The sequence below is a fragment of the Sphaerodactylus townsendi genome, linkage group LG01 (genome assembly GCF_021028975.2).
Source record: "Sphaerodactylus townsendi isolate TG3544 linkage group LG01, MPM_Stown_v2.3, whole genome shotgun sequence".
Lineage (NCBI taxonomy): Eukaryota > Metazoa > Chordata > Lepidosauria > Squamata > Sphaerodactylidae > Sphaerodactylus > Sphaerodactylus townsendi.
The window spans coordinates 123749793-123771738 of NC_059425.1; the positions used below are offsets into that span (position 1 = coordinate 123749793).

Here is a 21946-nt window from a genome sequence, read left to right on the forward strand (position 1 = left end):
GAAGGCAGTGACATCTCATCTGAAGCAGGGCCTCTGACAGCCTGTAATGACCTGCCCAGCTGTTCTGTTGTCTAGAACCAGAATTTTTTTCACTGCAAGGATTCTGTATTAGCATATATGTCAAACGATCACTAACAAACAATTTCGTTTAGCGTGTGCAGAGCATCTTGCCACAGCCTTCCTATTTTTTTCTCTTTTTTTATACCCCACCCTCCCCCAGCCAGGAATTTAAAGGGATTTTAGGTCAGAATTCAGAAGGCACCCTTTTAACCCATTCTGGTTCAGTTCCAAAGGACGGGGCCCACCATGGAAAAAGCCCATGAGCTCCCTGCAGCGGTATGGTCAAATTTAGGAGAGAGCACCTTAAGGAGACTGTGAATATAACAGAACTAGTGCAGGTATACTGGAAGTTGTGGTTTGAAAAGTATGAGGCCCCAGGTCATGAAGAACTTTAAAGATAAAACAAGAATGTGCCGTTGTGTCACAACCAACCCAACCAGCACTTGAAACTGTGCCTGCAAGAAAACAGACAGCCAATGCAGTTGATGCAGCACTGGAATTCTGTGTTCTAAGTGGATGACCCGGATAGAAATCTTGCTGCCGTATTTTGGACCAAATGTAGCTTCCAGGACTTCTTCAGAGGCAGCTCCAGCTCCATATCACTGTGTAACAATAGTCTAATCTGGAGTTTAAATAGCATGTGTCAGTGTAACCAGGTTGGCAGGATCTCAATAAGGGGCCAAACTTACGAGCTAGATGTAACATGGAGCAATACCCCTGATGATCTGCTTATCCATTAGCAAGACTGGGTCCAGAAGGACACCCAAGCTCTTTCACTTGATCTGCTATGGAAAACTTCACCTTGTAAATTAACACCAACCAAACATTCTGCCTTCTCAGCCAGTATCACTTTCATCTTGTGTGGATTAAGCTTCAGTTTGTTCACTCTCGGCCACTTGGCCACCAGCTTCAAGATACTGGCCCAGACCTTTCACAACCACCTCCAGAGGCTTGGGCTAATGAGATACAAAGCTTGGTCTCATCATCATATTGGTGACTATTCACTCTGTCTTTGATGATGTCAGCCAGTGGCCTGAGATAGAGATTAAAGGGCATGGGGGGGTTAAAAAGACTCTCCAGGGGCCACGCATCAGGTTCCGACTAGCAGCTGATTTGCTTCTTCTGCAGAAGCTTTGTTTCTTTCCAGAAAGAAACAAGCAAAAACAGTGAAGCCAGTCCTTTTGATCCCAAGCACTGACTGAATTTGACCCATCTAAATATTATGGTCAATTGTATCAAATGCCACTGATACCCTTACCCATTTGTGAGTAAAGATTGTCATTAAAGGCTCCAAGTACTGTTTCTCCTCCAAATCCTGACAGAAAGCCGGACTGAAATGGTTCAAAGGTAGAAATTTCATCCAGAAAAGTCTGTAGTATGTACTCCTAGATGGAAATTAATCCCATTGACCTGAGTGGAATTCTTCAGAATAAAAATGCATGGGATCAGGGTGAATGGCTGAAATCATATGATCATTTGGAAGAAACCACTGGTGAACTCAATGGGGTTTATTCCCAAGTAAACACACATAAGCTCAAGTTTCACAACCACTTCATAAAGATCAAATGGGTGGGGGGAGCTGACAGAGAAACACATATCACAGGCTGGTTGTTGTGAGCTTTATGGGCTGTGTGGCCATGGTCTGGTAGATCTTGTTCCTAACGTTTCGTCAGCATCTATGGCTGGCATCTTCAGAGGTGTGTCACAGAGAGAAGTGTGTTATATATTATGTCCAGTATGAACCACACTTCTCTCTGTGATACACCTCTGAAGATGCCAGCCACAGATGAAGGTGAAAAGTTAGGAACAAGATCTACCAAACCATAGCCATGCAGCCCGGAAAGCCCACAACAACCAATTGAGTCTGGCCATGAAAGCCTTTGACAATACACATATCAGAGAGCTGACCTGTATACTCAGGACAGCAACAACAGCATCTCTGGTGCATTTTTCAGTCTGTAATATCGTTTCCCTACATAAGATACTACACTTGATCTTAGCCGATAGGCCGAGAAGCAATGAAATGACCCTAAAAAACTGCCTCTTTCTATCACTTCATAATTGCATCGGAGGGATTCCCAGTGATCTAAAGATGCAGTCGTACGTGTTTTGATAAATGAATAAACACTACTGAACACTGTAAAGGTTTCAATGGTGTTGATTCTCAGCACAGCCGCTTGGCCTTGACTGAATTCCAGGACTCGGGCGATGGGCCAGAAGCGGCGGCTATTACTCTGGTAGAGGCCTTATCTCACAGAAAGAGATGAGAATGCCGTTCCCATGAGAATGGGACTGGGGAAACCAGGAGGGGGATGGGACGGAAAAGCTTATAACCTGTGGTTCTGGCGGGAGACTTCATTCCTGTCACGTCGTGTACGTGAGCTTTCTAAGATGTCTGAATAAACGGTCTTTCAACCCAAAAAGCCTTTTATTTCTGCTCTATGGAATTCCTTACATTGTGACAGGAATCTATCTTCATTTTACTTCTAATTATCAGTGGACCTCTGAATTGTTCCGACATATTACAGAGGTTGAATATTCCCTGCAACTTGTAGAAGGTAACGGTAGCCCCCCATAGAGGGCTCCGCGACCTTCCCCTTCCTGACTTGGAGGAACCAGCGGGAGAAGCGGGTCTCGCTGGTAACTCTCCGTCCTCAGCCTCTCGGACAATGCAGAAGTCTTCCCTTACTTCGTTGGGATGAGGGACGCGGAAACGATCATCGCGGAGTTTCATGAGTCGTTTAGGCGCTGTCTATGGATCGTGCGCCTGTGGATCGGATCTCTACCCGTTTTCGTGTGGATTACAAACCCTCCAGATGCAACCTGTCTGCCGGAGGAGATGGGTCTGACCACCTTTCATCGCGGCTTCACCCAGGAGTCGAGATTGAACGGTTTCTTGACTCTTCGTATTTCGGATGATGCCCCCAAGAATCCCACAGTGGCATAGCACCGGGGCTCGTCCCAAGATCGCAGTTGATACCCGGGGACTTTAAGCGGGATCGGGGATTAGAGAGGGTTTCCGGGTCGGCTCCCAACCGGGCCCTTCTAGATCCCTTTGACTTAGTGTAGCTGATACACAAGAGGCGCCCCGATGGAGCCCGTCGGTGGACTTGAGGTGCTGCTCTCCGATGAGGAGGAATCCGAAGAGCCTGACTCCCCATCCGGATTTGTTTCCCCTCCCGTCCAAAGAAAACTGGAACGAGGAAGTGAAACTCGACTCGCGAGATGCCCAAGAAGCGTGGGCCCGCAGGAACGTAGCTATGGGAGGAGGGAACGAGAACAGCTGCAAAAAGAGCGTGAGAACCTACAAAGAGACCGTGAACAACGAAGCGCAAAGACATCCAACTTCTGGATCCGGGCCAAAGAGGCGTTACCCAACAGCAATATATGCAGGATTTGCTCGATCCATGACAAAGATCCTGGAACACTCTAGAATGGACCTGGAGCGTCAACGTCGAAGAGCATTAAAGCCATCCAGACGCCAAAGTGAACTAACTGCAGCCATGCAGCGAGGCGAATTAGCCAAACTGGACCGAGAAAAAGCGGCCTTGCATGCGGCATCAAGATGCCTTGACTTCGCCAGGGAGAGGGGAATTAGCTGTCTTGGAACGGGAGTTGAAGAAACAGCGGGATAGGATGCCCCGAGTTGGTACCTCAGCCCAGCCTTCACCCAAGCGCCCAACACCAATGCCCCTCCTATCGGAGCGGCGCTTCTACCGATCCTGCTGTTTCGCGCACCTGCCGCCTCCCAAGGTCCTGCTTCGCCAAAGAGATGGCGGCTGTAGGCCCGATGCCTCCACCGATTCCTGCTCTTCCAGCGCCGCTTTCAGCCAGCGCAGCCACGAACCCCGGCGGAATCCAAGGGCCATGGAGAGGGGATGCTACAGGCCCCCGATCCCTGCCCGTTTCGGCGGGACCGCTTCTAAACTCCCCTACTTCATTCCTGCAACTCGATGCACATATGGAGGAGTATGACTGACTTCTCCGATCCTGAACGTGAAAAAATACGGGACATCGGGTCTGTCCTGGATGGGGTGGCTGCTGACTGGTTTGTGACTCTTTTTGAGCTGCAAGCGGATGATACTCGCACAGTGGCTGCATTTCTTCAAGCCTTACGGGCCCGCTTTCAAGATCCGGACGCTGAAAATGAAGCCATCCGCACCATAAAATCTATTCAGCAGGGCAACCGTACTTTTGCCGATTTTGCTCGTGAATTCCGTGCGGCGGCTGCTCGACTTCCTCCTGAGTGGCCTGAACGCATGAAATGTGAATACTTCTCTGACGCCATTGACATCAAACTTCGAGAAACGGTGTTTCTCATCCGTATCCCGCGCACTATCGCTGAATGGATCGAATTGGGATCTCAAGTAGCGGCTCGTTTGGATTACGCTCGCTCCGGGGGGCGTCCACGCCCGAAACCCGCTACTAGGACCACCTCTGCGACTCGCAAGCCAAGCCCAGCCGTCTCTACTGAAACCACCTCCGAACGCCGTCGACGTTTGGGATTGTGCCTCTATTGCGGAGGACCAGGCCATCTGGCTGCCAACTGCCCGAAAAAACAGAAGTCCACCGCTCCGACCCCACGCACCCCCTCTGCCAAGCCACCACCGAGATCCGGTCCTCCTCCAACGGGCTCGTCTAAAGCTGTTACCGAAGGAGATCCCGAGGAGGGGGAAGTGGCGATTTGCCTCTCATCAGCACCCATGGATGTGGATCCTACTCCGGATGCGGTGAGTGAAGGCAGCGCCCCCATTACTGTTCAAGCGGTTCTGGCCAACCCTGCTAAGCACACACGTATTCTAGCCTCAGCCCTCGTAGATTCTGGCTGCTCCCATTGCTTAATGCGGCCCCAAGTGGCTGAAGAGCTCGGTTTAGACTGAGTTCCTCTAGCAAAGCCCATACCGTTCACACAAATGGATGGCAGCCCACTCGGAGCCGAGGGCCCGGCTCAATTCAAAACACAACCTGTCCTTCTTCGTTGCGCTGACCATTGGGAGAAGATTAGTTTTATACTTGCTCCAGTGGCCAAACATTCCATTGTCCTGGGCATGCCATGGTTATTGTTACATGAACCAAATATTATTTGGAAAGAACGGATTCTAGAATTCACTGATCCCCCATGTGGAGAGCATATGCATTGGGGGGACAGCCCACCATCCAATGACACAAAACCCCTGGTTTCTTCGGTTGTGCACACACCAATGACTTTCAATTCCACAGGCATTCCACCAGCTTACCAGGACTTAGCCAGAGTGTTTCAAGAACAGGAATGTGATCAATTGCCCCCCCATAGAGACACTGACTGCAAAATCATATTACAGCCCGGGGCTCAACTACCCAAGGGTAGAATCTATCAGATGAGCCCTAAACTAAGAGGAAGGGAACTCCGTGCCTTCTTAGATAAAAAAAAACCTTGCTCAAGGATTCATAATGTATGGGCTACCAAACATTCTCAGACGCTGCTCCTGTCCCATTTGTAAAGAAAAAAGGGACGGGTCTTTAAGACTTTGTATCGATTATCGAGGACAAATGCTGTTTCCATGTCCAATAAATACCCTTTGCCCTTAATCAAGGACCTCTTAGATGCATTGCAAGTATGACCAATTTTTACCAAGTTGGATTTGAGGGAAGTCAAATACAGGGTCAGGATTGGGTAGGGCTACGAACATTTAACAGCATTGCACACTAAATTTGGACAGTATGAATATCTTTAATTCATGCCATTCGGGCTAGCTGGGGCACCCGGCGCATTCATGGCCCTCATCAATGAAGTTTTGCATGACTTACTATATAAAGGAGTAGTTGTGTACTTAGACGATGTTTTAATTTATTCACAAACCATGGAGGAGCATGATTTTGGTTCGGGAAGTATTGCAACGCTTTTACTCAACAACTCCCTCTTCAAGTAAAACTGTCTAAGTGCTGTTTTCATCAACCCTCCATAGATCTGTTTAGGGCTACAGGGATCTCATCTGAGGGGGCTTACAAATGGATCCTGCTAAGACTGACGCAGTCCCTCCAATGGCCTGCTAGTCTCTCACCAACCGGAAAGAGCTCCAATCCTTCCTAGGATTTGCATAATTTTTATCGTGTGGATTTTATACCCCAATTTGCTGGAACTAACTCCTTCCACTCACAGACCTTCTTACGCACTCAAGGGTAAAGACTCACAGGCTGCCAAGTCTGAGCTCCCCTCCCTTGGTCTCAGGAATGTCAAACAGCCTTCCAACTTTTGAAATCGGCTTTCACTCACTGAGCCTGTCTTAAAACACCTCAATTCCAGACCTTCCTTTCGTGGGTTCACGTGGATGCTTCGGACAAGGCGCAAGGCGCATGAGTCTGTTGCAGAGAAATAAAGATGGTAGGCTTGTTCCAGGTGCTTATTTATCCAAAAAATTCTCCGGCTCAGAACTCAACTGGACCATAGGAGATAAAGAGACTGCTGCCATCAAGGTAGCGCTTTCCACTTGGCGCACACTGGCTTGAAGGCTAAACACCCCTTCCAGGTTTGGTCGGATCACAAGAACTTCCTGGCCTCTCCACCCCCCTCAGAATGTTCGCAAATAAATCCACAAGTAATGCCGATTTCTTTTCCTGTTTTTCTTTTCACTGTCCATTTTTTCCCCGGAAAAACCAATAAACTGGTTGGATGCGCTGTCGCGCCTTCCCAGGGAGGGGGGTGGAGCTACTTTTACGAGACATCCCACAAGACTGCTCCCTCTCCCTCCCAACTAGGGCTGGCCGTCACTCGATCTCAGATATCCGCTTCCTTCCTCCATCGCCTCGCTCCCAGCCTGGTCTCCCCCTTCCCAAGGGAACTCGAGGGAGGGCGGGTCTTCGGGAGTCAGCCATGGAGGAAGGCGACTCACAGCTGCGCTTGGTGAAATGGTGTTTGCCAGCGGGGGGATTGTTGGGTACGTGCCTCCCCCCCTTCGTAAGTGCCCTCGAAGCTCGTCATGATGCCTCGGGCTTCGCTGGACATTTTGGCTTTCTCAAGACACTGCATTTAGCCCACGTCAATTTTGGTATGCCATGCGCAAAGACATTGAGGCTTATATCAAGGGGTGCTCTGTTTGTGCGGAGGCCAAATCCATCCCGGAAAAGCCCCATGGACTGCCAAAACCTCTCTCCGTTGCCTCCCCGGCCCCTGGGAAGCTATTCCCAATGTATTTTATTACGGATGTCACATAGAGCCAAGGAAACACAGTCTTCTGAGTGGTGGTGGCCCTATTCTCCAAACAAGCTCCATTTTTATCCCCTGCACCTCCATCTCCTCCGGCCTCCTAAAATTGGCGCGACTGTTCATTCAACATATATATCGCTTCCACTCCTCCCCCCTCAAGGTGGTGTCCCACCGCGGACCTCAATTCATTTCCAAAATTCTGGAAGGCTTTCCTGGGCTTATTGGGGGCCACCCCGGCGGTAAGCTGCCCTCTACCATGTTCAAAGTGACGGTGAGTCGGAGAGAACGAATAGAACTCTCGAACAGTATTTTACTTTGTTACACTAACTATCACCAAGACAACTGGTGCGATTTAATTCCATTTGCAGAATATGCCTACAACAATGTCAGCTCATAGTAGCACGCAAAAAAACCCCTTCTTCAAATTGTAGGTTCATCAGCTCCTTCACAAGGTTGCCTTAACTACCCATGGAGTACTTGCATCCTCCAGAATTCCAGCAATGGACTTCTATCTCATGGAGGGATGGAAAAACGGTTCAGACTGCTTTGCAACAAGCCAAAGATTCCCAAAAGCTCCAGGCGGATAAACATTGTTCTGACTTTCCTTATGTTAGCTTGGGTCTATTTGTCTACTTTAAAACCCTCAGAGACGTATATAAATTCTCCAAACTGGGCAAAAAGTTCGCGGGGACCTTTTAGAATTCACGAAAGTGATTAATGATGTTACTGCCCGGTTAGATTTGCCTAATTCTTTAAGGCACATCCATCCTGTCTTTCATTCCAGCTTGTTCAAGGGAGGTCTTCCCGATACTTCCAATGCACTTCTACCCTCCGGAGATACCCTCACCGACTATAATTGATGGCCACAAGTATTATGAAATTGATCATCCTGGACTCTCGCTTTAATCGCAATCACTTGCAATACTTAGTTTCTTGGGTGGGGTATTCCTCTGGGTATAATCAATGGGTGTATTCAGAAAAATATTGACGACCCTCCCTTTATTTCTGCTTTCCATCGTGACTCCTTCCCGCTATCAAACCAGGGGAGAAGTTTTTCTTAGGGGAGGCAGAGTGTAAAGGTTTCAATGGTGTTGATTCTCAGCACAGCCGCTTGGCCTTGACTGAATTCCAGGACTCGGGCGATGGGCCAGAAGCGGCGGCTATTACTCTGGTAGAGGCCTTATCTCACAGAAAGAGATGAGAATGCCGTTCCCATGAGAATGGGACTGGGGAAACCGGGAGGGGGATGGGACGGAAAAGCTTATAACCTGTGGTTCTGGCGGGAGACTTCATTCCTGTCACGTCGTGTACGTGAGCTTTCTAAGATGTCTGAATAAACGGTCTTTCAACCCAAAAAGCCTTTTATTTCTGCTCTATGGAATTCCTTACATTACAGCAGGATTTGTTGCTGAGTAACTACTCAGAAGACAAGAACAAGAAGCCTCATGTGGGAAGACTATTTCTGTACAATGTATTGGAGCAAGGCTGTTAAAACAGCATGCAACCTTGAATTTGGTTTAGAAGATCTTGAGGTGAAAAATCTGTGAAGATATATTCCTAGTATTGCCAGCTCTTGTGGGAGAGGGCAGGAAGGGCAGCTAACTACCTCCTGTGCAGTTAATGCAGCTTGAGCCCAGAGTCTTCACATCATAAAGAAAAAATAGTATCAACTGCTATTGCAAGTACATGAAGTTGTTAAAAGTACAGGAAGGGAAATCCTTAAAACATCTGGTATCCTTACAGGTTCTGGCCAGCAGGTGCATAACTGCATTCTGTTTAGAGTTGTCAGCTGCAGGGGTTGGGGGGTCTGGCCCTTTAAGAGAGGCTTAATGGGGTTTATTTATTTATTTTTACATATATAATTTTATTGATATTTTGGATTGTTACAGATTTATATTGTACATCTTATATTTCATCCTCCATATCCTTTTACCCCCCTTTCCCCCTCCCCCCTCTTCTTTTCTTCTTTAGATGTGCAGCAGCAGGTCCATTCTTTTTAATCTTCTTATCCAGTTTTCTTCTGTAATTCCAATTTCATTTAGCCAGTCTTTGAATTCCGTCCAGATCCACTTCATGTCTTTTTGTTTTTCTTGCCATATTTGGTTTCTTGACATTATGTCAAAAATTTCTAATTGTATTTGCTCCCCTATATATTCCAACCTTAGTGAGGGTTATTGACCAGGTGATGCTATTTATCTCCCTGCAATGAAAAGTTTCAGCTGCCCAGTTCCACATATTAAGGCTCTACTAAAGAGACAGGATGTTTTTCTCCAAGCCTGCTTGCAACCCTAATTACCTTCCAGTTGTAACTTCTGATCATTTTTCAAGGACAGCTGCAGAGTAATAATGCTGACATTTTATAAAATCATAGGTGATGGCTGCTACTTTCATTTGTTTTAGGAAGGATCATAGCAGATCTATAAAATATGTCGTAAGTTCTAGATATAAGCAACCCTTGGGAATCTGAGGTAAAACAAACCCAGGAGCATCCCTAACAAGGTCGCCAGCTGGCCAGAAGAAAATGTCCTGCCACTTTAATAGTGGTTTAAAATAGTGGTCCTGCCACTTTAATAGTGCAGAATTGTGCCTTTGAAGCTTACAGAGATAGACTAAAACTTACAATTGCCAATAAACTGGGGAATTTGTTTTTCTTTTTAACAGCAGCCAACATGTGAAAATTAGGTGGGTGAAGCTTTACATGGCATGGAGGTAAATAACTTGATGTGGTAAATGTTGTTAATGGGGCAGGGCATTTTTTCTTCAGGTTGTTTGCAACTCTTCTAGGACTTAGGACAAACAGACAAGGATTCTGTATTTCCATAGGTCTGTAAAAGGGAATTTACATGTGTGCAGCTCCAAACTGGATTGGAAACATGTTTTTAAAAAGGACTTAAACCACAGCCATTTTTCCACACTTGGAAATTTATATTTAAAAATGGAAAATATTTTAAAACATTTTTCCCTTTTAGAATTATGAAGCAACAGGAGTGGTTTGATTTTGATTAACAAATCTGAGAGGGTGTGGAAGGGTAAAATCTCCTGTGTGTGCAATGTGGACTGAACTGCAGTTGGGCCCCTGAGTGCTTCTACAGGCTGACTAGAAGACTAGAAGACATGATTAAACTTGCTGCATGATATGGGGCTCTCCCTCCAGATTCACACTGCCTCAATCTCAAGATAGTTGATGACATCTTGCCCTTAATGACGTCTTGCCCTTAAGCTTACCAACCTCCAGTCAGGGCACCTAATTACCAAAAAGCAGCAAGTACGATAACACTACATACAGACTATCAGGCATGTAAATGATGCAAGATACAGTACTGAAAACTGAGACACTTTAGAAAAACTCAAGCCTTGCCATAAACAGATAGCAATACAGTCAGAACTGAATTATTTCAGTGACCCTCTCAAGCATTCATACGTTTTCCAATGCTAATATGTTATCCTGTACAACACTTTAATTCTTCTTTCTGAATTCAAGTTTAGGTTGCTGCAGCGGACAACATCACTTTGAATTCATCCCATCTCTCCTTTGAATGCATCATTTAAGAATTTCAGGCCGTTTCCGCACGGGCATTAAATGGCGGCCTGGAGACGGCAAAAACGCCGTCTCCAGGCCGCCATTCGCACAGGGGGCGCAGCTGCATCGCAGCCGCGCCGCCCTCGCGCCGCCCGCCCGGCCCGAAGCCGGCGTTTTCCCAGAGCGCTGGGAAGCGCTCTTTTTGGGGAAACGCCGCCGTGAAGCCGCTGCCGAGCAAACGGCAGCGGCTTCACGACGCCTCCCCCACCCGGCACTTACCTTGTCCCTGGGCCTCCGGCGCGTCGCCGAGGCCTGGGGACACGCCCCCCCTGCCCTGCACCGCTGGAGCAGACGCGCAGGGCCAGGAGGGGCGTGTCCCCAGGCCTCAGTGACGCGCTGGAGGCCCGGGGACATGCCGGGTTGGCCGGGCGCCGGCGCTCCATGGCGCCGGCTGCCCGGCTGTTTCCAGGACTGTCCGTGTGGACGGTCCCAGCGTCGTCGGGTCGGCGCGCAATGCGCCGACCTAGCCGTTTCCGCCTCCATGCGGAAACGGCCTCAGTGACCCAAGTAAGCATTTTGCAAACTGGTTTGTTACTGTTATCCTAGCTTTAATGTTTAGTGGTTCAGTTTCTGCCTGTATTCAGGGGGGGCTGGCCCTTTTAACTCTCTGGGAAAGGTCTCAAGGGATGAACCAGGCAGCTCCTGCAGTGCTGCCCATGGGTGCACAGTCACCAAGCCTTGACCTGTTGCCATCAATGCTGCAGTCCAGCCAGGGCTTCTTGATTCAGCTCTGACCAAGGGCTCCCAATCGAATCCCATCAACATTTGCCTTTCAACACAAACATATAGTCACACTGTTTATTGCATTGGCTTCCAAATGGGATTTCTACTGACTTCCCATTTCAAGCCAATGTTCCTTATTTATTTCAGAAATCATCATAGTAAAGAAGAGCTGCAAACAAACATGCAAGAAAAACAAAAAAAGAATACATTGCATTACAAAGGTGGTACATTTTGTATAAAGTGCTGTTAATATTCCAACACATAATATGGCATTTTCAGGAGGCTCACAACATATGTGGAACTTTTCAGGTGAAAACACTACTCTCCAAAGTTTCTCATGGAAATCTTTTCCAACTTTGTTACTGGAGATCATTTGAGAAGGGATGGAAAAGATTAAAACTGAATGATCTATTATATTTTTTATTACACGCAAATAAATGCTACATTCCTGTGAGGGCAACAGAAACCTGAACCTTGTGCATTCAAAGTCTAGGATTGTCATTTGGTAGAAGAGCAGCATACATAAATGAGGGGAACAAAAAAGGCTTGTATTTAAAGAGAAGGCAACAAATTATCGATATTGTACATCTAAGTCAAGGAAGTCAAGGAAGCCGCATAGCTTATTTCCCTATGCTCCTTTAGCATGATGAGGCAGCATGATGAGGCAGAAATTAAGACAGGCACTGTTAAAATGCAAGACCATACATCACTTCACTTTGGAATAAAACAGGACATTTACTAGTGCTTGTCAGACTCCCTCTTATTACAAACTGACAACCACTAATGTCAGTTAGAACCCACAATGCCACATAAAGGCACACACTGGAAAAAAAACCCTCTTTTTTTCAGCTAAAGACCAAAGGGTTGCTGCCTTTTTCACTGTTCCTACAACAACTGCAACAAACAGAAATTCAGGGGAGCTGGATTGTTCCCAAAATTGGGATGCAGTGATGGAGCCCCCTCTAATTACTAAAATTATACCTGATGCTGAGATTAAAAGCACAGAATGTATGCCAGGAAAAGATGGCACATTCACCTAAATTCTAAAAAGATGATTAAAATGTGTTAAAGAATAGCATTAAATAAACCTGGATATGAATTCTAAAGAGGGCCACCTAAAATATAATTCCATTATATTTCCTTTCCCACCTATTTGTGGCAGTCTTTGTGTCTTTTAACAGGTAAAAATGAAACAGGCAAAGCTTTCCTTGTTATTAAGGCTATATGTCATTTTTAAAAAATAACTATTCCATTAGAAAAAAATACTGGGAGTGCTGCTGCCACAAAAAGGTCCTTCTTTCTAATGTCCAGTTTCTCATCAAAATATGATGAGGAAGACTACCCAGTCCTCTGAAATGGATTAATTAGTCTCTTACTGGTGTGGGGCTGGGATGGGGGGGGGGGGAGAACTGGACCTTGAACCAATAACAAGAGAGGACAAGATCCATTCTGTTTGCATTGGAGAGGGAGGGGCTGTGGCTTAGTGAAAAGAGCATTTGCTTTACATACAGGTGGTTCCAGGTTCAATCTCTGGCATCTCCAATTAAAAGGACCAGGTAGGAGATGTTGTGAAAGCTCTCTGCTTGAGGCCCTAGAGAGCTGCTGCCAGCCTGAATAGACAACACTAACTGTGATGGACCAAGTGTGTGATTCAGTATAAGGCAGCTTCATGCGCAATCATGTGCTCCTTCAAGAGAATCTTTTCTTGGTTGATGGATGCCATAATGACTTCAGCCTGTTTGGCAGCTACAGCCCTTAAAGAGCCAGCCCAGCCCATGCAGGTGCATAGAGACTTGTTGCATGTGCTCACTATAGAGGGCAAAACACTCTGCATATGAGCAATGCACTTGTTTTGCAGGACTGTGTCTTGCAGGATTGACTTCTGATCACTGATGTTACTGAAGAGGTGGACTTTAACTCCTTGGATTAACTCCATTGATATTTTTTCCAGTGGAGGGGAGGAGACCAATAGTCTATTCTCTTACTAACAGAAGTTAACTGGGGAGTAGCATCCTGAACTGAGGAATTAATTTGAACCAGAGCTTAACAAGGCTTTGCCTAGACAATACTAAAAATAACAGTGCTGATTTAGTTATGGGCATATGCAGAGTACTTCCCCCCCCCCCCACTCCCAACGAAATAACTACTGCCGAGCACTAAAGCACAGGAACGAGACAAAAGAATCCAGGTCGAGGGAGCGGAGCCCGGAGTCCTTTCTTGGAGAAAGATTTCCCCTTCCAGCGGAACGCTTTTCTCACGTCTACCCGTCCTTGCCTTAGAGATACCGACGGGCAGGGCTAAGAGGGCTGAAAGAAGGGGTTAACCATCCAGAGGGGCGGGGGCAGTCGATGCAATGGGTGGGGAAGTGGGCGCCGGGGTCTCCAGCCTGCCCCGCCCCGGCTCTCAGCGTGCCCATAAAAGCCCAGCACAGCCCTTTCACTGGCGCAGTTTTGGAGGGGTCCTGAGACGTTGCTGTGGGGCGATCAGAGATGGGGACGGCGCTGGCTGCGCGGCTCGGCCTGGGGCTCCTGCTTCTGGCGCTTCTCTTACCCACTCAGGTGAGCCCCGGGAACACGGAGCTTCCCTCGTCCCTTTCTGGTTTGGTTTGGGGGGAAGCCTGCCAGCGCCTCCACGCCTGCGTCGCCGTCTCTTGCCGGCGGTCCGGTAAGGCAGCTGTCTGTGGCGCGCGCCATCTGCGCCCAGTTTGGGTCTCAGACCCGAGGAGCTGCTCTGGAGGTTTCCTGATAGCCGCTTTAGGAGATGTGGGACTTGCTCAGCTGGTCCAGCGTGTTGGCGGGTTGCAAACGCACGAAGTCTTTTTGAAGCGCTGGATTCCTGGGGAAAGAAAGAGTCAAGGATTTTGGAAGCCGCCCCTCGAAAGCGCTTTGTAGCGCACATCCTCCCCCCCCCCCCACTTTTTGGGCCGTGATACATTTTATTTTGCCTGGCTTTTTTCTTCCCTTGTCTATTATGGCCTGTTTCTCTGCCCCTATTGATCGAGTGTTCTGAGTGGGCGTGGCGCCAGAGTTGGGGGGTCGCGGGGTAGAATTAGCTCAGAGTAAAACAGAACCGTCTAATTTGTTAAATATCCTCTCTTAGGCTTGGGGACGCTTAAGCATGCTGGCCACACGAAACTTACATTATTCGAATAAATCATAGACAACACCCATCTTTGAGAGTTTTGGGGGAGCTCAAAGCCAGCCTACTTCTCCACTGACTCAACTCTGCCGAATGAAAAGGTAGTTGAGTTGGTGTCAGGTATCAGTAAAAGTATCGGACTTCTGCTTACATATCGGGCAATTTTCAGAGCAACTGGCCAGTGAGCGACAAGAATTATAGGGGTTCAAAGAAGAACAACAAAAAGTAAAGCAGCAGATCAGTTTTTCAGCATACCATACTCCTCAAAGTGCTGCTCTTTATAGTGTCTTTTTAAATCAGTTTGGCAGAATACGCAGTTGATGCTAACTATGCCCTGCATGCCCAGTGGTTCTTATCAGAGAAGCTGTGTTTCTTGAACATCTCCTGTTTGTACCTTCTAAATATTTTATTTATATTTTGGATTTTTAGACTGCCCTCCCCCGAAGGGCTCAGGGTGGTGTACAGCATAAAAGAGTAGAGCAATCAAATAGGTAAAATGTGATGTGCGTATACAGCAAATATTGGCCGTAGTCCAGGGGGAAGGGGGTTGAAGCAAAATTCTATGGAATATTTTAGAGGCTTCCTGATATGCTGTAAACCAATATGTATGGTTGAGCACAGTCCCTTCAGTACACTCTTTTTCCCTGAAGAAATTTGAAAGTGGATTTGACTTGAATTGAAGCCAGTCAGGTTAGTAGCATTCCCTCCATATTCTGCCTTTTCCTTTTAGGAAATTATGTAATTATTAGCTTTTCACAAAACATGTTTGTGTTTTTTTTTTTAAATGAATGCACTAGAATGCATTATGATATTGAATTTGGATAAGTCAGGTTTCTGCCCCTGCCTCACGCCTCACATATCAAGATGGATGAGATTATATTGAAAGCAACTAAGATAGTTTGCTGTACAGTCCCCAGACTAGTACAAAGGATGAAGTGGAAGTCAGCTGGCCACCTAGAAAAGGTATTTTAAATGATATTTCTATTGTGAGTCTGAGATAGTCTCCCTTAGACTTAATGGAATATCTCAAATAGGAAAAAAAAAGAGGTCTGAAGATGCAGGGCAGCAAAACAAAAGTCAAGGGGAGTGACAGATGGTCTCAATGTGCAGGACTTTCCTCTTATGCCATCCCTCCCTCCCGCAGAGGAATGTGTTAAGAGTAAGTAGCCTAACAGATGTTATGGAGGATATGGTGTCCTTCTGTTTGTCATGGTGAAATGTGAAACCCTCCTGTATGGTCTACAGAACTATCTCAAACAATACTCTTGTGGCACCTTAGGAAAATAGGTTTTTATTCCAGCATAAACTTCTTGTGGACCTCTTTCCACAGATGGAATGTGGGATGCATATGCACTTATCAGGCTACTGTAACCTTGTGCAGGACTTCCAGCCTCTTCAGATCATCTGCTCTTTGGGGCAGAAGTGTTGCTCTCTGAAGGAATGAACTCTCCATGGCACTGACCTTTCTAGGGCTGTCAGTCCTCAGTCCCAGCTGCCAAAGTGTGAATAATGGAGGCAGTTCCTTCTCTGCCCAAGAGGAAGAACTATACCTGACATGGCAACAGCTTTTCCCTTCTCAGCCTTTTGTATAAGTGAAGTAGTGTGAGCTGAGCACCTGACTGTGGAAGCTTAACCTTGAGGGGGAATATGCCTCCCCTTCTCCCCCCTCCTTTCTTTGTCCTTTTGTTTCCTTTTCCCTTCCCACCATCCCTGTTGTCGCTAGTAATTCCCTCTGCTGGAGTCCCACCCAGAGGTGGAGCGAGGAGAAACTTCACTAGGGATGCGCACCCTGCGCTCCTGCCACATCACCATCCCACCCCTCTGTGGCCTGGCTGCGCCTCTGCTTGGGATGTCACACCCTGCCCCGTTGGCGCTACGCTTCTGGTCCCACCCAATTTAAATATTTAATAATACAGTAAGGAAAAGGACCGATGCACTGATGTGGTAAATTGCCTGCAAAACTCTTAATATTATTTTAATCTTTATATTTTAAACTGTAAATTTACAGCCAAATCCAGAAAGGGGGGAGGTAAACTCACCTTAGGAGTGACATGTTTGAGCTAACATGTTTGCCCCCTCCACTGGCACAAGGGGCCGATGTGCTAGTGGAATGGGGGGAATATGTGGACGGGTGCCCCTTGGCCCCGCTGCCACAACAGTTGGAAGTCTTGTCCACGGCAGAGCTGTGCAGATGCCCAGAATAGACTCTGGCATTGGGATGGGTGGGCTGGGGCACTCCCAAGGATGGAGGTGACATTCTTTGGCTTCCACATCAAGTTTGCAGCCAGTTGTGCCGCAGCCCTGACCCTGGACTTATGCCTCCCTTTTGGGTGGAGTAAGTCTAATGGAGGGCTTCCCAGTGGCAGGAAGAGTTTTTGCTGTTTTCTCCCTTTCCATGTCTCCAGAAAGCTCTCTAGAGGTGGTGGCATAACAGCAGCACCGTCCCCAGCTACCTCCATTGTCTGGATTGCACTACTGAATGCTGTATTATATTGTTTTGAGATCGGAAACTGCCCTAAGCCTGAAAAGGAAGGGTGGTATAAAAATCACATAAGTAAATAATTAAATAAATACTTTCTTTAGGCTCACATTGATAAATAAGGAGCATTTAGGAAGGGGAATACCAAACCTTAAAGAAGAAGAAGAGTTTGGATTCATATCCCCCCTTTCTCTCCTGCAGGAGACTCAAAGGGGCTTACAATCTCCTTGCCCTTGCTCCCTCACAACAAACACCCTGTGAGGTAGGTGGGGGTGAGAGAGCTCCAAGAAGCTGTGACTAGCCCAAGGTCACCCAGCTGGTGTGTGTGGGAGTGCACAGGCTAATCTGAATTCCCCAGATAAGCCTCCACAGCTCAGGCGGCAGAGCGGGGAATCAAACCCGGTTCCTCCAGATTAGATACACGAGCTCTTAACCACCTACTCCCAAAGACTAAGTACAAGCTTAGTAAGTTCAAAACGGTAAGACTTTCTGGTCTACAGTGCCTTCAATATAGGTAGGCCAAGCATTCCAAGACTGACCTCTAAACAAACATTTTTGTAAGCTGATGTCATGAACCCTGAGGGCTAGAGACTTGGACTGCAGGCATGTTGCACAAGTCCCTTCAGAAAGGAATGTGAACTGCCTCAACTGTATTCCGCCTTGGTTTCTAAAGGTCTGAATTTGGTTTATTCAGCAACAGTTGTGGCCTTAGGCTAGAAGGATGTCACAATCACTTGACTTGCTTTGATCCTAGATTCAAGTTTCACTGAAACTGGTAGAGTTTACATGAAGGTAAATATGTCTAGGTTTGGATGAATGGGGGTGAAATTGAGTTGTATTTGTTGCCAGAACCTTGTAATTTCTGCCTATTATCAAGCAGCTACCAAGTATTATACTTGATTCTGGTATAGAAGTCCAAAAACTGACTGAAATGTTACATAAACGATTAGTCCATGAAATATACCTTTAAGCGATTCTCAAACTAAATGGGGTTGATTTGGGGGATGGGAATAGTCAGGGAATAGCATCTCATTGCTCTGTACTCCTTATGTCTAATCCTACCCGGTTTGTGACTTAAAAGAACTTGGAAATATGTATGAGTTGGGGAACTTTTCTCCAATATCCGGTGATCTGAAAAAAAACAGATCTTCTCCTGTACGTGCTGATTCTCACTATGCTGCTACTTGATTGTTTTCAAAAGCTGCAAAACCTGTTCTGCAAAAAGTGATAAGACAAGAACCCCTGTGTGCATGCCGTGGGAGCTAAATCTCTCCACTCTTAAACCTGCTTTCCATCTTTAGCCTTGCTTGGTATGAAACCAAAAAAACTGAATTGACTCTGCTAATAACCTTGTCTTCAACTTAATGGTCATTCTTTGTTCATAATATCAGAAGTTTATATCCTATTAAGGCTATCCCAGGCTTTCAACAACTTTATCTTTTTTATATGAAAAAAATAAGATAAAGTAGGTCCATTGTTTAATCAAGTGACAAAGAAGTTGTGCCTGGTTCGATAAAGCCAAATGCTTAATACCCTTGGAAAAACCTTGTAATTGCTGCCTATTAGTTAGTTGGGCTTAGTAAAACAAGGCTAAGAATTAAATACATATCAACAAATGGATTTTCTCATTCCTTTGAACAGTCCAGTAACACCTTGTTTCAGCATGACCTTTTGTGAGTTGGAGTTTACTTTGACACAGTTCAAAAAGCATAACTTAACTCACATAGTTAATGCAAACTAGAGGTGGTAGAGGATATCTGTTTAATTCGTGGAGGGAAATCAAGAGTAGATTAATTAGAAAACCTTACTAAGCTGTACAACAGAGTAGCTATTCTAGATGAATTTAACTTTTAACCTTTCTGGTGCTCCTGGACAAGTTGCCTGAACCATCTTTGGGCCTGTCCCTTGAGTTCTCTGGGGACATATCTTATTGAAGGGGCATTCAGACTGGAGCTGATGGAACAAGGATAGGCACAAATATCTGTGGGTAGTATAATGTACTTAAAGTCTCTGCATACAGATGTATATTTAAAGCACTCCAATAATTGTGGTTTTACAGTCTTTCTTTTTCATGTCTATTTAGACAGGTGGAGAGAATTCAACTTCTGCAAATCCCTTGCACAGCAATCCAAATTCAACTTCTTTGCCGTTGAGCACACTGAACCATACAAATTCCAATACTACCAAGGGACATGGAAATGCACTTCAATCAGCTACTGGCCTCTTGATTTTCTCACTCTCTCTTCTATATATTTGCTAAGATACTTTGGCTGGAGAACTCTTGCTGTTTCCTCCCCAGTTTTCCTATTCATCTGAGATGGTTAGACCTTCAAAAAGCAGCAATGAGAAAAATACTGCAGAGAAAAGTACCGCACCAAGCCAATGCAGTTGAAGTTCTAGCCCAGTTATTGGTTCCAGTCTAATCTATAAAGTTTCTAATCTGCTGCCATCTTCCCTGAAAACAATTTGACAACTGAGAGCCAGATGTTAATGGATCAACTGAAGTCTTCCACAGCTGTAATTGGAAATAGGAAATGGGAAGTACATCTTGATTAGCCACAGATAATACTTCCTCTCTGAAAAATGTTAGATGATACGTAGTTCAGGAAGCTATGCAAAATAAGGACTCCAATTTGAAAATAAAGCAAAGCTTCTAAGCTTATGAAGTCACTAGAAAATACAATTGAAATGGTCTGCTTGATTCTACGTTGAAGGATGCACCCAGTAGTGACCAAGCCCCATCCAGCAGCTCACTGTGGTGGAATTACCAGGATGCTTCAGTTCAGCCGATTTTCCTTTTAAACCTCTGTTTAATGTGTGGTTCTTCTAACTAAGCCTGTATAGTTTATTGGCAAATTTATCTTGTACTGTGGTATTTCAAATTTCCATTTTTATTAAAGTTGGTATAAGTGAATCTGTGCCAGTAAAACAAGACCTCTTGAAAGACCTCTCAAGAGCTTATGTAAAAAGTAAGCAGGGAGAAAACCTTCACCAAAGCTTGGGAGCAGATATTCAGATTTTTTTCCCTTCCTGGCAACCTTCCAAAATCTGAGCAATTTCAGATGTCAATTTTAATTTGATAGCAGTTTGTAAAAATCTCATTCATAATTGTTCCTCTAGATTTTTTGACACTGTTGTGGCAGGGAACTGAAGAAAACAACTCTGTCAGACTAAGGGTACTAAATCTTAAATCAAAAATCTTAAGTGCATATCTCTTAAATTGAGACTAATAGACTTTCATAATTTGTTTCTATACTACATGTTCTAGACAAGTACTTTGACCTAACGCTGGCATTATGATGAAGGTTTAATTTCTGAATGCGTAGATCTTCAGAAAATCAAAAATCTGTTGACACGATGGTATGTCTCTTGTCCATACAGTCTTGTTGGATTACTATGTATTAACTGCTTTAAACAGAACATGTCTTCTGATTTGTCAGCCACTTAAAACTTAACCCATGCATTTTGAAATATCTGTGTGGCAAAATTCTATAGAATGTTATGGGGAGTATGTGTGCGCTTGGACTCTTGCATCCAGTGCACTGTTTGATTTTTTTCGTGGCAGTATAGCCATGCTTTGAGTTCAGTTGGACAAATTGTAAATAATAAAAAAACTGATATAAAGATCATGTAGTTGAGCTTTTCTTCTGGTGTATTCTTCAAGATTTTTGACATTTAAACTAGAAAATTCATACACGAGGGAATATCAGTTTCTAGGTTTCAGAGCTGGACAGAAAAGGAATCAAAATATTTTTTTCTGCTTGTGGCCACTTGGGGAAGTGGCTGCTTTGGGCAGATTGTAGCAGAAGGGATGCCACTCCCAAACAAAGCTGATGAAGAGAACTTACAATTGATTAATGGCCTTTGTGCTACCCTTTCTGTCAGGGCCTTATATTTCTTCTGTGTGGTGGGCAGAAATTTAACAGGGGTGGTTTGGAGATATTTGGAAGGGAAGTACCACCGAATGTTTGCAGTAGTCAGGCACAATAGAGTTGTGCGAACCTGACTCATGACAAACTATAGAATTATTCTTGGACTTCACTTATGTACACTTAGATTTTCAAAAAAACCATTGAGGTCTATTGGTTAGAGGTAAGATTATTAGCTGTTACATTTCATGCCAACTGCTTCAAGATCATTTCTGTTTCCCATGCAGAAAAATCTTGACCTCATCCCAAGAGCATCTCTAACTTTTCAGGCTCCCTAGGACAGAGGTTACATGGAGTTAATGGCATGGTCAATTGCTGTGAGACAGCTGGCATTTGGGACTTGGAAAAAATGTTTGGTCCACTTAATAGAGGTTTATAGCATAGAAATTGGCAGGTGAAACTTTCCATGGCATAGAGGTAAGTAACATCACCTGTAGAGCTAGCAACCCTACTGGTTGTAAGTAGTACATGTAAGTAGCTGAAGAGTTTCAGTGAATGCGTGTTCAATCTCTGTGTAGCGTACACTGGATTTTTCTTTATACATGCTTTGCACAATTCTCACACTGGTCAATGTGTGTGCAGCTGAACTTATGATTGAAATCCTACATTTCTCCAGGTACTGCTCCCTAGTTTGTGATGTGAACATTCATGGATCTTTTCTTACGAACAGATGTATGCACATACAGACAGAATATATGTGTGTTCATTGTAACATGCTTTATGTGGTTATTGCTCATTTGAGGTTAGAACTGTCTCTGCAGTGGAGGATCAAATCTTCCCCAACCCCATTCTAGATTCTGAGGTGCCAGACCTTCCTGCTCCAGTTTTTGAAGTTATAGGGGGGTTGAGTGAGG

General features: G+C 45.4%; 1 protein-coding gene across 1 annotated transcript; it reads left to right on the plus strand.

Annotated features, from left to right (window-relative positions):
* Positions 1–3696: 3696 nt before the first annotated feature.
* CD24 (CD24 molecule) lies at positions 3697–20787 on the plus strand. Its single transcript, XM_048505756.1, has 3 exons — positions 3697–3841; positions 14013–14104; positions 19247–20787. Exons 1-3 carry the CDS (start codon positions 3697–3699, stop codon positions 19421–19423), a joined length of 414 nt encoding a protein of 137 aa, XP_048361713.1. The 3' UTR covers positions 19424–20787.
* The last annotated feature ends 1159 nt before the right edge of the window (positions 20788–21946 follow it).